Here is a 15,320-nt window from a genome sequence, read left to right on the forward strand (position 1 = left end):
TCATGGAGGGTGAAGAGGGGTACATTTGTTCATTTTGCAGCTGGAATTTCTGATAGAATGATAATATCTATGAAGAAATCTCAGACATCTTTGTTGAGTGCTACTTTAAGAAGGAAGAAACACCCAGCCTTTTTGTTTCATAGCCCTGTGTGCCAGAATATTCCCTGAATGGTGGAAAAAATGGCAGATATGGCAATGTACACAAGACTGGTTACAGTAGTGTCAGGTCATAACCCTGAAACAGTTTGTAATTTTATTAATATTGACACTGTAAATGCTTAAGATGTTAAAATGTTTGTGCTATCGTCTAAGCATTTTAAAGAATATTCACATTAGCCTGCATAAACAAATACTGCAATCAATTAGTTTTAGACAAGAGCAGCAATGCAGACAAACCACAGAGAAAATACAGTGCAATTAGTGCTTCAGTCTGTATCTGATCCAAGTAGGTGAATCGATGGACAGTTTTTTGAATAACTGTGCTGTATCTGTTTTGTTTCTAGTTACACCATTGTTCCTCCTTAGGAATCTCTCAAACATATTTTCACTTTCTTTTTTTGAAAATTCTAAATTGCACAGAGGTAGTAAATTATTTAAAACTATTCCGTGTCTCTGCGTTTGTCTGAGTCAGCAGGATACATCTAGGTCATATGTTCTAAAACAGCTCTGGTCCAGATTATCTTTTTCCTTTCTGTGAGGATTAAATCGGTTCATTAAGGTACAGTCATCTTGCCTTTATTCCTTATGCCCACATAAGGCTTGGGTGAAAAACATCTGAAAAAAATTATAATCCTTTTTATTAAATCCAGACAAGCTTCTTCTGAGCTGTTCTTCCATTATCATGGCACAAGCAGCTAACAGATAGAGGGAATGCATAGTCTCTTAGCTACAGCAAAGAGTGTCAGATGGAATGATTCTCTAATGCACACAATTTGAGTTCAGCAAATATTACTTCTGTTTGTTTACTTCTCTTTTTCTTTCCAGGATGGCTTCAGCTCCCCCAAGTTACTGTTTTGTAGCCTTTCCCCCATGTTCTAAAGATGGACTGGTGGTGTTTGGAAAGAACTCTGCACGGCCTAGGGATGAAGTACAGGAGGTGGTCTACTTTGCTGCTGCAGCTCATGATGTGGGAAGCAAAGTTGAGGTAAGGGTGAATTGTTACATTCAAACTGTGGAAATTACTATCAGTGGAAGATATTAATGCTGTCTTCTTTTTGTGTCAGTTTGAGCACTCTTTGTTCCCTTCTCTCTAACCTCTCTTGAGTAGAGAGGAGACAAGATTTTTGGAAGTCCTGGAAGTGAAACTCAGAATATGAATTTTTTTGGTTAATTGAAGCAAAATCCATGATCTGTACTTTCTCCAGCTGACAAGCTGAACTTTTATGGTTGCAATTGCAAGACAGAAAATTAGCTCTTTCCTGGCCCAAACCAGGACAACTGTTCATGTCTCAGATTCCTGCATGATGTAGCCTATTGCTTACCTTTTCCTTTTAAGGGAAAAATACCCTGGCTAGCTGGAATGAGAAGCAGGTTTATGAAATTTGGCACTTTCCATGTGAATTATATTCATTTCACAGTTTTAATGGGGCCTGACTACACCAGGTGTGTTGCAAAACAAGTAGTGAGAAATCTCTACCTCGAAGAACTTGGGCTCTGATAAAGGAATATGAGGAGAAAATGAGAGCATAAGATTTGTGAACGAAATGTAGCTCTTGTACGTTGTGTTGCCTTTGATGACATGTTCTGCAGCTGAGGTACCTGTGTCGTGGTCAATTTTCAGTGCCATACCTTCTTTCTGAATCTTAGATTGAATGTGAAGTCCTGAAACTGCAGACGGATGTCGTGGATGGGGGTTGAAAGGGACCTTGCAGGAAGTAATTTTAATTATAGAACATTAGTGCAGCCTCATTTTAATGACAGGAGAAATGAAAGGAAAAGCAGATTTGGAAGAGTTAAGCAGGGGCATGCATGAAACAAGAAGAGGGGAAGAGAGGAAGGTGTGCAGTGAGGTGGAATGAGGAGACTGAGGCAGCAGAAGACAAGGATTGGTGGGGATAGACATTTTAGAGGAGGGCGCAGAGCCTGATCTGCACCATCAGGAACTTTGAGAATCCACAGGTTCTTGCTTTGGCTGCCAACTGGGGAAGCAGAAGCTGTGAGGTTCCCTGCATTCAGCTTCCTCCTGTCCCTGTGGCTGTGCAGAAGGCTGGGGACACTGGAAGTTCTGCACCAGGCTGGTGGGTCATCCCCACAGGTCCTTTATGAATATAATTGTCACTTGCCCAGAAGAGATCCTAAGGCAAGTGCCAGTTTTAATTCTCTCTTACAAGTGGGGTAACTTCCAAATCGCAGAGAATTTGGTGCTTTTCTTTGTAACAGTTAATGTTGCCTTGATTCCTGTTGCTACCAACATCTCTAGTACAACTCATGAATTATTAAATGGTTTAATCTTGGATATAAAGAATTACCCTCCCCCCTCTCCAAAAGCACTGATTGTTGTTAATTATAGTGCTGTATTGGTAGCACTGTTCTAGACCTGTGCTATAGTGTCCAGAACACAATTGTAATGAGAAAACTTCAGAGGATTTTTTTCTAAGCTTCTCTTCATAAAAATAGAAAAAAATTGTCCTATTGTTCTGGAGTAAGAGCTCCCAGAAGGTGCTCTGGATTGTTTGTATCCTTGAAGGAGATTGTTTTGTAAGAGCTTAATATTGGAATACTCAATTGTTTTGATCTCTTTGTCCTGTATCTTACTTTTTGATGAAATTATCAAAATTTGTCAAATGCTGTGATTAATCTGTTACAATCCCTTTCCCACTCCATGATTAATCAGTTTAGTGCTTTTTATAGAACCCAGTGAAAAACTAGATTGTTTCCAGCCTTTTTTGAAGCCGGGAGCACAAGCCCTTAGCCCAGTACACTGCAGTTTGTACATTTATTTTGCTAACCAGCATCTGCAACCCTTCCCCTTATATATTGATTTTTTAAAAAATGATGATAGTTTGTTGCAGTGTGGTGAAGGTGCACTTTTAGACAAGAGAATGGAGTGTGCTAATACCTGTGGGTTTTTTTAAGTAGGGGTTTAAGCCCTAAGTAGAGCATACTTTGGCCTCTGTCTATGTTACTGCATAAGTAATTCTTCATTTGCTAAGCTTGATGTTCTGCAAGTACAGTGGTGTACAGAAACATACAGCCTCCACATTTTTACCAGAATTCTTCCCGTTTCCTCCTAGCACAGGATAAAAACATCTTCTGGTAAAAAAACTGTCTGGTATCTTTGCACAGTTCTTTAAATGCTCTCTTTTTTACAGACCTAAGCATAGATCTCCTTGTTTAAATTTAAAGATTTTTTTTTCCCACCTTCATAGAGAGGCAGTGTGTTCAATCAAACAAGTTAGCAGTTATCAGTGCTAGAGTAGCTATCTCTATAAATAATCCTTTTCCTTTTCACTTCTTTTAAATCTGACGACTTAAAATGTTTTTTAAAAGGGATCATAGTAATCCACTTTGAGTAGGAATTGTAAAAGATTGAATCAGTAAAAGCTCTAAATCCAGGTTTTTCTAGACTTGGCTGTTTTATGAACTTAAGAACAGTAGTGATGAAGAAAATTTCAATTTCTTTGTGACAGTGGAACAAAAGGACAATCTTCAGTTTCTGCTAATCAGCTGCAATATGTGTATTTATATGATGTGTCTAAGACTACTCTTGCCTTACGCCAAGTGTATGTTTACCTGTAGGGAGAGCCTGTGCAAAGCCTCTTAATTTCTTCTGTACTGTTAGTGGTACGTTTAAAAGTAAAGAAAAGCTTTAAGGAAAGGTTTGAATTCAGTTGCTTCTCTTTTTCTAAGTAACAGGTATGCAAAACTATGTCCACCTTTTAAACAAACTTACTGACTTGTCAGATGAAATTAGCTAATATAGGGAGTGAAGAGAAATTACAAAAACTTCTAAATGTAGCCTTTGACATATTCAGAATTATTACTTTGTTCTTTAAAACCTGTGACAATTGCCAACTGTTAAATTATTGTTGCGTAGTTGGTTTTTTGTGTTTTTTTGGTTTTTGCTTTAATTTGTTACAGCTTTCCTTCCCATGTGTTTTATAAAACTAAGTAAGCAGGTCTGAGAAAAATGTGTAATATTTTGCAAATGGAAAAAATGTGACTGACAAGTTCCATGCTAATGTTTTTCTAAGTCAATAAATCTCTGTGCCTCCAACTAGGTTTTCCCTCTCATCCATCCTAATGTTTTGGGCTTTTTCCATATGAAATATGAACAGCTTTTCTCTCTATTCCATATTGTACATTTGCATTGGTTTCTCATGTTAGATGCATGATCCTTTACCTGCACTGGGCAATGATGGTAGACTTGCTTTCCATTATATGCTGTTCTTTGCAAGTAAGGTAATCCAATGTGTATAAAATTTTAGATTATTTCTCCATGACTGTCAGTCACGTTCTGAACTTATGTTGAGATCTTGGGTCTTGTTTTATAAGACTCTCTCAGAAGTCTGCATCCTGCAGACTTCTGTGCTACTTGTGTTTGCAAATGTGGTAATGCACAGTGTAACAAAAAATGGGACAGTAGTTCAGCTAGGTTATTGCCATAAAGGAATCAGTCAGGCTCTGCTATATCCCTATCAGCTAGTCTGTGGCAGGGCCTTAAACAAGGGAGTTCAGTGAATACTGCAAATCACTTTAAACTTGATCTTTGTGGCTCAGTCTACCAGACAAGTAACCTGACAGCTAACTCATCTACATAATTCCTTCCCTCCCATGTCATCAGGTTCCCAAGACCCTGAACAATGTGGCTTTTCATAGAGGCCTGTTCTCTGTTTGTGTGTGTGTGTGTGTGTGTGTGTCACATAACCTTCTCAAAAGTTTGTTCTTGTCTCACATTGTAGTTCTGCAGTGGCAGATGCTGATCTGCTCTCTTCCTTGTTTTAGTGGTCAGTGTAGTAAACTTGTGCATGCAGGTGAAATATTCCTTCTTGACTATCAATAGAGCCCTTTTTTGGATGTGTCTACTAAAAGTAAGTGTGCTCTTAAAATCCACATCTGAAAAAACACATTTTTTATGTGTTAGTGAGAATTCACATTGTACGAATTTTCAGATTCAAGCCCTTCTATCTTATTTTTAAGGTAGATTTTACTGACTAGATTTGTCTTGTTCTCTAGTAACCTGCTGCTCGCTGTGTTTTTCTTTCTCCTTAAGAATTTTTAGGTGGATGACTTCTTCTTAGCTGAATTTTCCAGGTGGATTGTTTTTTATTTCAGATCAACCTTCTATTTTTACCGTTTACCCATGATTTGAAAACAGTTGTGTTTGCTTGCTTCAGTATAGAGCTGTAAAAGCTCTTTTATCTTAATAGTATGCAACTCCTTATGATGGAGTGGAAGGGGGGAAATAGAAAGGATGATCTTCAACAAAGTCTGTCAAATTATGGAATATGCAAAATCTTTCTACCATGTTGGTTTCAAACACTTTTCTGAATTTAAACCCCAGGCCTCTGTGGGGTAAGAGCAATTTTGTGTTCTCTGAAACTTCATGGCACAGTTACATCTTAGTTGTTATTTGCTTTCTTTTTCAATAGTGATGTGAGGTTTTGCTGTTGTTTAAAGTATATCTTCCTGCTTTTCCTTGCTCTGTGTTTTGTGAGGAGCAGTAAGGTTTTTCATTGTGCATTTGTCTGAGCACTGCAGACATAAAAACTCACCTGAAACAAACTGAGGGTGTCTCTGTTGTTGCAAGATAGATATAAAGCTTGGAAAGTAAACTTTGACTGAGGTAAAGTTGGCTTTGTGTTTCCTGGAGGTATCTTAATTCTGGTATTTGTAATGTAATCACCAAGCATCATGCCAGTGCCACAGTTCAGTTCTGGTATACTTGGATTCCCTTTTATGCCAACTCTTTGGGGTTATCTGCATTATATCTGGGGACAAGATGTTCAGAACCTGGTAACAGAAGCCAAGCAGCTTCTGAATGTGCTGAAAATTTGCTCTTTGGGAATGCTCCAGATTGACAGTGCCACCCTTATAGTCACATTACTGTAAAAGTGGCACCTGCATGGGTGAGGTTTGGCTGGCAGGAAAGCATGAGGAAACACAGCACTGTGCCCATGGTGAAACTTTTCATTTGCTCTATGTAAGTTAAAAAGGTTGTGGTCTGAAGGCTTAAAATTCAGACATAGTCTAGGAAGCTGCCTTTCCTTGCCTCTCAGCTGAGCTGTGTGAGCAGCCTGTCTCAGGACACGCAGTCAGACTGCTTACCTCAAGCCACCGTGCTTAAGCTAACCTCTAAACTGCACACAGAGATGGAGGAGATGCACTGTGCAGGCAGATAGCAACTAATAAAAGGGAGAAAGTGGTTGTTGCCTTTAGCAGAGTCTGCTGCTTGGCTATGTGAGCTTTTTCTCTGTTCTGCTCCATTGAAGGCCTCTGGTTTTAAATGAATTTGAATCTGGTTTGAGTTTGCTTTGTAACACAGTGCATGAGCCAGCAGCAGTTTGCTTGTGGCAAAACAGATGTGTGAGCAGGCATTTCAAAGTGGTCAAGCAAAGAAATCAGTACTAGGATATGTGAGAGTTCCAAGGGTATCTCTGGGCATTTTGTGTCTTCTTTGAAGTCTGTTTTGTATTAAAAAATATATATTAATAAGCTTCATCCCTATTTCAGTTTCACTTTTGCTCAGCACATAGACTGCTAGATTTGTAACAAAAACCAAGAAGTGCTAAATCAAGATGTGTAGTGTCTCCAGAGAACATTCTCTGCCTTGGATGTCTTGCACTTTGTGGTAGTTTCTTTGTTTAAAGATTTTTCTATTTAATTTTGTTGAGCACATTTCCATTCTGTGGCTCACATGCCTGAGGCTCCTTGGTGGCTTGGTAAAGTAGGTTAGAGTAGGTCAGAGGTCGTGTAAGTTTTGCTTTTTGACAGGGCAATTGTTCAGTATTTTCTAGAATAAAATCTGCCATCCTTAGGCTTCAAGATAAATGCCACTGCTAGAGATCAGAGGCACAGAGATTAAAATTTCAGTTATTGGTTGCAATGAATAGAAACAGCCAGGAACAATACACCAATACAGAAGCTTATGTAAAGTGCACTGGGGCCTTCATAAAAAGGGAAAATCTGTTCCTAAGATGATGAAGTAAGAGGCTCTCTACTGGGGCAGATATTAGTTTTGTTCTGTATTTTTACACTTAGTAAATGCTGCTGCTGTTTCTGTTTAGCTACAACATGAGGATACAAGTATTAGTGTAGTGTGCATTTCCCCTCCACTACAGCACAGCAGTTTTTCTGCTAATACAGGATGTCATAGGAGTGCTTAATGGGGGTTGTGAAGTCCTCCAGGTGTCTTACACTGTGTATTTCATGTATAACCATAAGTAGTGCTAACTTAAGTTACCACTTATCTGCTGCTTAGTGCATAAGCACGCAGAGACAACAGCATCATCTTGCCACATATTTATGCTACTGTGTGCATGTCTCTCTTTGGAGAATGTTTATTCCCACTCTTTTGAGCCCTGTTGGCCTTTGTTGCTGTAAACATGCAGCAAAAGAGTCGCTTGTAAAACACACTTTTATCAGGAGCATTCACAGGAGACAGTTTTGAGAGAGGCTTCCATGAACAACCATGTTCTAGCTTTGCAGTCCTTCACTTCATCATGAAGAGAGAACCCACATAGCCTATGTCACCTGAAGAGTTGCCTCTAGACAGTTCCAGCCAGGCCATCAGCGCTGGTGAGGCCACACCTCGAGTCCTGTGTCCAGTTCTGGGCCCCTCAGTTCAGGAAGGATATTGAGGTCCTGGAGTGGGTCCAAAGGAGGGCAACCAGGCTGGTGAAGGGACTCGAGCACAGAACCTATGAGGAGAGGCTGAGGGAGCTGGGGCTGTTCAGCCTGGAGAAGAGGAGGCTCAGAGGAGACCTCATCACTCTCTACAACTCCCTGAAAGGAGGGTGTAGCCAGGTGGGGGTTGGTCTCTTTTCCCAGGCAACCCTCAGCAAGACAAGAGGGCATGGTCTTAAATTGTGCCAGGAGAGGTTTAGGTTGGACATTAGAAAGAATTTCTTTATGGAGAGGGTGATCAAGCATTGGAATGGGCTGCCCAGGGAAGTGGTGGATTCTCCGTCCCTGGAGATATTTCAAAAGAGACTGGATGTGGCACTCAGTGCCATGGTCTGGTAACTGCAGTGGTAGTGGATCAAGGGTTGGACTTGATGATCTCTGAGGTCCCTTCCAACCCAGCCAATTCTATGATTCTATGATCAGTCTCTGTGTCTTGATGGCCAGAGAGGCAGCAGGCCACGAGACTGCCTCATAAAGCAGCCACAGTACAACTTCTTGAGTTACTACTATAGTGCAGATAATCTGCCTATTTTCAAATTTGTGCTATGGTACAGCGGTGCTTGAAGTAGTTAAGCAAAGTGTTAACACCAAGTTAGAGGCTGGATCTGATGAGGGGTTGTTGTGGGGGAATCTCTTCTGTAATCTAGAATCTCATGGCTCTTCTTCAAAGATTTTTTTTTCTAAAGCATTTTCTGACTATTGCCTTTGTTATCCAGGGCTGAAGCCTATGTGATTTCATTGATATTTAATAATGACATGACTGACAGTGCTAGGAATCGGGTTTGTGCAGCCTGAGTACAGTAGAAGCTGCACAATAGTTTCTTTTCATTAATGAAAGAAGAAATCTCTTGTGCTTATGACTGTTGTGTCTGTGTTTGGACAACCTCCAATATATCTGCATGCCCTAGCTAGGGTGGGAGGCACATTTGTGCCTTGTACTATGCTTAGAACTGCCTCGGAAAGATTCTTTTCTTGATCCTGTAAGTGAAATAAAAGAAACGTCATTACTTTCCAGCCTGCTCAATTCTCTTAAAAGTTGTTGGCTGCATCTCTTGGATGCAAAGTCTCTGTTCTTTTCTTTTTTTTTTTTATATTTCCCAATGGGAATTTACTGTCACAGGGCATGATGCCAGTTACTCTGCTTTCAGGGCTGGAGTTGTAGCAAATCAATGGAGCCTGACACCACTCATTAACAGCCATTGCCACCAAGTGTACCAGTACTCTTCTGGTTTTAGCATTCATACTCAAAAGAAAAATGTTAGTGTTATGAAATGCTAATACCTGAGTGCTTCCTGAATTTTAAAGAGAGGGTTGGTATCAAGCAGAATCACAGCAGTACCTTATGTCTGTTTGATTTGTCATTGCCCAGTTTGGCACAGCTCTCAGTGGAACAGGCTGCTATGCTGTTGGGCTGGAGGGGTCTGCCAGATCAGTGGGGTACAGGAGAGGTGACAGGGAGGCTGTGGATTGGGCTTGCTTTTGAAATTCTGTCATTGTCTGAGCTCCTGTTTCTAGAGATCTAGTGGCCAGTGAGGCTTTTTGGTGGGCAGTTTTGTCTGCCCCCACCATTTCCTTCCATGTCTGAGCTGTTGTAAGTGTATATTCTGATTTCTGTGGAATAAGTAGCAATGGTTTGTTCTGACGAAAATCCAATAACTGGCTTCATTTAACCTACCTTTGCAGCTGGCATGTCTTGGATACAGGTGAATAATCCAGCTCCTCTGCTTCCTGTATGAAGATATTTTATCTGAAAAAGATTTTTCTGATGTTATATTCAGGGGTATGGGAGTAGGAGGACGGAGTTATGAAGAGTGAGGGGTTTAAGTTTAAAATTAATAATCTGTATTCACATCTGGACCCCATTTTTTTGAGACGCTTATACCTGTTATTAACAAATATGAACTAAATGCTTGCCTTAATATGTCTCAGTCCTGTTGAGTGCTTACTTTTCTGCTTAATGGAGTGAATAATTCTAATGGGGAGATAAAAATCTTATCAAAGATTTTTCAGCATTCTTGAACAAGAATCAAGTAAGTAGTAGTTTTACAAGGCTGTGTCACCCACTATTAGATTGGGATAGTTTTCTGTTATCTAAGTCTTCTAAGGCAACGTATATAATAAATAAACCTTGAACATTTTCTGTGAATATGGGTTACTCTATGGAAGCTGAAAATAACTGGATGAAAATATGGTCCATGTTTGCTTATCACTGGGTTGGGGGAGGTAGAGAAGGAGTATGACAGGGGAGAGCTGTGTGTATGCTGCTGGTTTGCTGTCCCACTGGCTCTCTTGCCATCTTAGCCAATTGCTCTCCTCACAGACTGAAATGTGTTTCTAAATGAAAGAATGAAAAGAGGCCTCTGGGTGTTTTCTGGCATCTGATTACATAGTTGCAAAGTAAGGGCACTTTTTTTCAGTGCCCTTCAAGCAGGAGCAGACAATTTCCTCTTTCCCTTTCCTCAGCTGCTACCATTGACAATAGCATCTGTATAATCAATAGCAGCATTGGATCTCCTTGGATCTGGAATGAGGTCCCAAGTAATTAGCATTTCATAGCAAGGACAGCCCAAATATGTTTTGCAGAGAAAAATAATTCAGCGTTTTTTTAGACTCACTTTTCAGAGTGTTGTCATAATTTTTCCTTTTAGAGAATCAGAGCCTCAGTGTAAGCAAGCTTGTATAATAGGGCTATTCATCTGGAGAATTCTATGCAAGTGGAGATTTATGGAGCACTGAGGTCTCCTCCACACTTTTGTCTAGGTTTTTGCTTTCTGCTACAAAGTTGAGAAGGTTCATGTCCTGGATGACTGTGGGATGGTTCCAACTAGCTGCCCACCTATGGAGGTGGAGGGAGCCACGACTTGTGCAGTACAGGAGCTGGTATCTCCCTGGCTGCAGACCTGTCTCCTGAGAGCTGCTCCAGTCCTGCCTTCACATATAATGTGGGAAGGTGCTTGGCACAGCTCCTTTTCCTGCTGCTGCACCTCCTCCTTTGCACATCCAGGAAATACAGTAAGTCTCTGTTCACTCACACAGAGGCTTTAAGTGCTAATCCAAACAGCACTGACCCAGAGCTCTGAAAAAAAATTGTACAGAATGTAAAAAATGTAATTTTCTTGCTGACAGCTCAGATAGGGAAGGGAGTGTGTTGATAAGAAGTAGCTGCTCTGGTATGGCTTGGTTAGAAAATGAAATAAAGGATGAACTCTGTGAAGTGTTTTTATTAGTTAGATCTTAGCTTCCAGCCAGTGTCAGATTTTGCTGCATCTGAATAAATAGTTGAGCAAAATCATAGTATATCACTATAAGTAATAATTTATTCAAATAACTTGTTTAACTATTAGAGATTTTCTCCAAGAAACAGAGAAGATAAGTCCTGCCAGGCTCTTACTGCCTATGCAAAAAATCAAAATTAAACACACAGAAGAAAGGAAAAGAGAAGTATGTCCCTACTCTGCTGTCAGTTCCTTAGTATTAAAGAGTTCCTTTTCTTTTTTCTTTTTTTTTTTTAAATAAAAATCATGTGTCTTCCATAAGACATCATCCCCTTATTTCACCTATGATTTGCCTAGCTTTATAGAAAGATGACAGTTCACACACAATTCCTCATATAAGTGGCAAGCTCATTTCCTGTGTGTTTATTGCACGGTCAGAATGCAGGACTCTGAAAAAATGCCATTTCTGATCAAATATGGTCTTTTATACATTTTGGTTGCATACAAGACTGTTAGTGTAAAAATTCCTCCTCAAGACTGGAGGCTGAAAATTATCGTGCTGTATAATCTATAGAGAGGGAAAGACAGGTTAGAAAAAAAGAGAAGCTTCTCCTTGCTGATAATCTTAGACTGATTCCTTTGACTTTAGGTTGTAATAGAGGCACAGCATTTTTTTTCATGGCAAAAACCGGTCAACAAGTCCATTCTGCTCTTCCTGCTTGCTTTGATATGTCTGACTAAAGAATCCTTCAGAAAAATGTTGCATATTACTTCCTGCAAAGAGGATGTTACAACAGCAATGCTAAATTCTAAGAGCTGTCTCATAAATACAACAGACAGCTTCAGTTTCCTCAAAAGAAACTTCTCTGCAGTTTGGTCCTTCAAGAACTTAATGTGAGCTCGACAGTAAAATGTAAATCCTTTGGCTTGTAGAACCCTATGATCTAATGATGGATCAGGCTCTCTTCCATGTTGCCTGGGATAAAACAGTGCTTGTTTTTAAGTCACAAAGTAAGAGAAAAGTAAATATATTTAAAAGATAACAAATTATTTCTTCCTTGCAATGTTATGACTTCTCTACAGCCTTCATCTGTATTTTTGATTTGTTAGAATACTTCCAGAGATCTGTGATTACAGTAGACCATTTAAAATAGCAGAAACATAATTTTTTTAAGAAAAACAATGCCAGTATTGTACTTCCTGTGACTGTTTATGAAGGCATTCCACTGCATCTTTTCAACTCTTGATTTCTTTTTTTTTTTTTTTTTCTTTCAACCAACAGTGTCAGTCTGGAGGCAGCTGCAGGGGAGGCCACAAGAGAGGGGAGGAAGCATTCCAATGTATTTTATTTAGTTATCTTTGGTACACTTTGTACTTAATAAAGTGCTGGAGGCTGTGCTTAAGTGAGATGGTAAATGGTTAGTAAAGTACTGGAGATTATGCTTAGGTGAGATGATTTGATGTCATTGCTATGTACAAATATCATTTGTGTTTCTTTACTGTAACAGTACAATCTGTCTACTGCAGCTTTCCACTGATTCTAGCACTTGGATTCTGCTTGACTCTTTGAAGCTTGCAGCTATCAAAAGAAATGTATTTCCCCTGGCTTTTGCAGTGTAAGGATGTAAAGATTCAAAAAATGACAGTTAAATGTTGTTTAGAAATTTTGTCACTCATACTCAAGACGTAGACTTTTTTTTTTTGTTTGTTTTTTTTTTTAATGGCATGTATCCTGCCTGTGCATTGAAGTCTTGTGTTATTTCAGTCACAGAATGAAATAAAGCACTTGCAATTCTGCTTTTTTCTCCCCCTCTCTGCAGTGCACATATATTGAGATTGAGCAGGTGCCGAAGACTCACGCTGTTGTGCTGAGCAGGCCCTCCTGGCTTTGGGGGGCAGAAATGGGAGCTAATGAGCATGGAGTCTGTGTAGCTAATGAAGCTGTTGTGACCAGAGAACCAGCTTCTGAATCAGAAGCCTTGCTTGGAATGGATCTTGTCAGGTGGGTGGCTTACTGAGCTGTGAGCAGCGTTTTTATCACCAAAGGTTTAGATGCTGTGGTGATACTGAGGAACAGCTTTTTGGTCTTGGCATTAGGAGATTTGAAAACAATATAAGCAGGAAACCTGTTTAGGCAGAGCTTCAGACACAGCTAAGTTAACACTTAAACAACTTGGAATCTAAATTTGGCTACCAAGTATGTACCAGTCTCATGTGAGTTCACTAGACCTACCTTGTCTATCTACCTTAGAGTCCAGCAGTGGCTATTCTGATAGGATAGAAGAAATTATTACATTGTTATAAGGAACTGTGAACTAATTTGCTGATGTGCCCCTCATTCTCACCCACTTTACACCAGCCTACTCTGACCTAAAAAGCTTATCCTGGGCTTATAGCCAACTGTAGGCATAAACAAACTACTATGCCTCATTTCAGCCCATGAATTCCAGTGCAAAACATTGCCTTTATTTAAATGCTGGCAAATGCCTGTAAGTCTGCTCATTGAAGGCTGTCTTCCTAAAAGGTTTGTACTGCACTGTAAGTCTCAACTTGCATGCTGATCTTGTAGTGAAGAGAATTGAAAGGAGAGCTGGATGGGGTAGGAAAGCTGTAAATAGAAGAACAAGAGAAAATGGTCCAGAATTATTATAAAGGGAAAGGGAGCAAATGGACTCAATTTAATTAAAGGTGGAACAGAACAACAGTTGGCTATTTAAGTGAATCAGTGTTAGACCCAGTGATCCTGTTGGAATTTTCTGTGGGATACTTAATGAATGAGCTGAACCAATTTCAGACAAATTCTCAATTTTCTTGAGAACTAGTGAAAGATGAGAGATGTTTTGGATGACTGGAAAAGGTTAAATGTTTTGGCTGTCCTTAATAGAGTTAAAAAGAGCTGTGGCTATAGACCAGCTTAAACTCAGTTCCTGAAGGTGAAAAACCCACTCAAATATCAAGGAGATGATAAATGTGCAATAAAGACTGTTAGTCAAGATAAATCCTGTCAAACCGTTTTACTTTACTCCTGTAATGAGTTAATATTTTTTATAGATGGAGGATAGGAAATAGATACCTTGACTTTTAAGAGGGTATTAAAGCCTTAGAAGACATTCTCATAAGCAAGCTGGGAACCATGATTTAGAAGAAATTGTTGTTAGGTATATTATTGCCTGAAACTGTAATTGTAAATGCTCTCTGACTGTAATGATGTCTCTGCAGAAATGCAGTATTTGGTTCCTGCTGCTAGAAATCAAGAAGAATATGAGCCAGTTGGGGAGAATGCAGTGGAAATGGGAAATTCAATCTGAGATCTACAGTATCTGACCAATGAGAAAATAATGAGGAAATTTGGATTATGTTTCTCTTTGGTATTTTCTCTAAACTCTGTATTACTGAAGAAGTTTGTGGAGAAGCTGTAACTAGGAGGACTAGGGAGTTTAAGGGAGACTGAATACACTGGAGGGGCTCTTTTAAGAAAATGTAGTACAAGCTTTCGTCAAGTAAAGGGGTAGATTAGGTGACTTTCCAAGCTCCACATTTGTTTTTCCTTCCTACTGGCATCCTTTGAAACTTCAACAAACCATTGATTTAGATGCAGAATTTGGTTATTTTGGTCACAGTTATTATAGTCTCAAAATACTGATTTACCCATACTAGCAAGTCAGGAGATACCAGCATAAGGAGAAACTGGTCATAAATTACCAGTGATTATCACTTCTGTTATCCTCTCCCTCTTCCTTCTCATCTGCAAAGTAAATTGTCCCTGGCTGGAAAGCAGAGACTACTTCAGGCAAGGAGAACAAGAGATGCAGACTACCATCTGTCTCTTGGTCAAGGAAAAGTGATTCTCTCCGTTACTGTGAATACTTGGCCATTTGCATTAAGCTTGCTTATCTGTTTTGGATCACCTCATAGAACAGAGAGCCAGAAGGTTCCAAATGCTGACACCAGCTCTGCCTCTATTTACCCACCTGCAGAACAGATTCTATCACTCCGGATGTATTGAAATAAAAATAAGCTTGAGGAGCTTTAATCCTAACAAAGAAATGCACATCTTTGATGGCCAAACTTTTCTCACACCTATATTTATGTTGGACATCCGCATCTCTGTCAGATCTTAGCTGAAGGATGAAGACTCACACTGTGTGTACATGTACCTAGATGCTTGCAAAAGAAACTAAAAGCTTTATACTCTGAAATGTGCTCTTCAGAGGCAGTGTAGGAGCTGTCATCCAAGGAATGTCATCCAGGAAGTAGAAT

General features: G+C 39.6%; 2 protein-coding genes across 7 annotated transcripts in view; one reads left to right on the plus strand and one right to left on the minus strand.

Moving 5' to 3' along the window:
- Positions 1–15,320, minus strand: part of PLEKHA8 (pleckstrin homology domain containing A8) — a 171,851-nt gene that overhangs the window by 61,412 nt on the left and 95,119 nt on the right. The window lies entirely within an intron of this gene.
- The window catches only part of SCRN1 (secernin 1), a 37,745-nt gene that overhangs the window by 9,179 nt on the left and 13,246 nt on the right, over positions 1–15,320 (plus strand). For 5 of the 6 annotated variants that reach the window (XM_071735605.1, XM_071735602.1, XM_071735606.1 and 2 more), the window contains exons 2-3: positions 985–1,144; positions 12,881–13,062. In XM_071735605.1, coding sequence (XP_071591706.1) covers positions 986–1,144; positions 12,881–13,062 — 341 coding nt within the window. In that variant the 5' untranslated portion in view covers position 985. Of the gene's footprint in view, positions 1–984; positions 1,145–4,929; positions 5,031–12,880; positions 13,063–15,320 lie in introns of those variants that run through there. The other variant, XM_071735604.1, reaches the window with a different exon arrangement.

The sequence above is a fragment of the Heliangelus exortis genome, chromosome 2, assembly GCF_036169615.1.
Source record: "Heliangelus exortis chromosome 2, bHelExo1.hap1, whole genome shotgun sequence".
NCBI lineage: Eukaryota > Metazoa > Chordata > Aves > Apodiformes > Trochilidae > Heliangelus > Heliangelus exortis.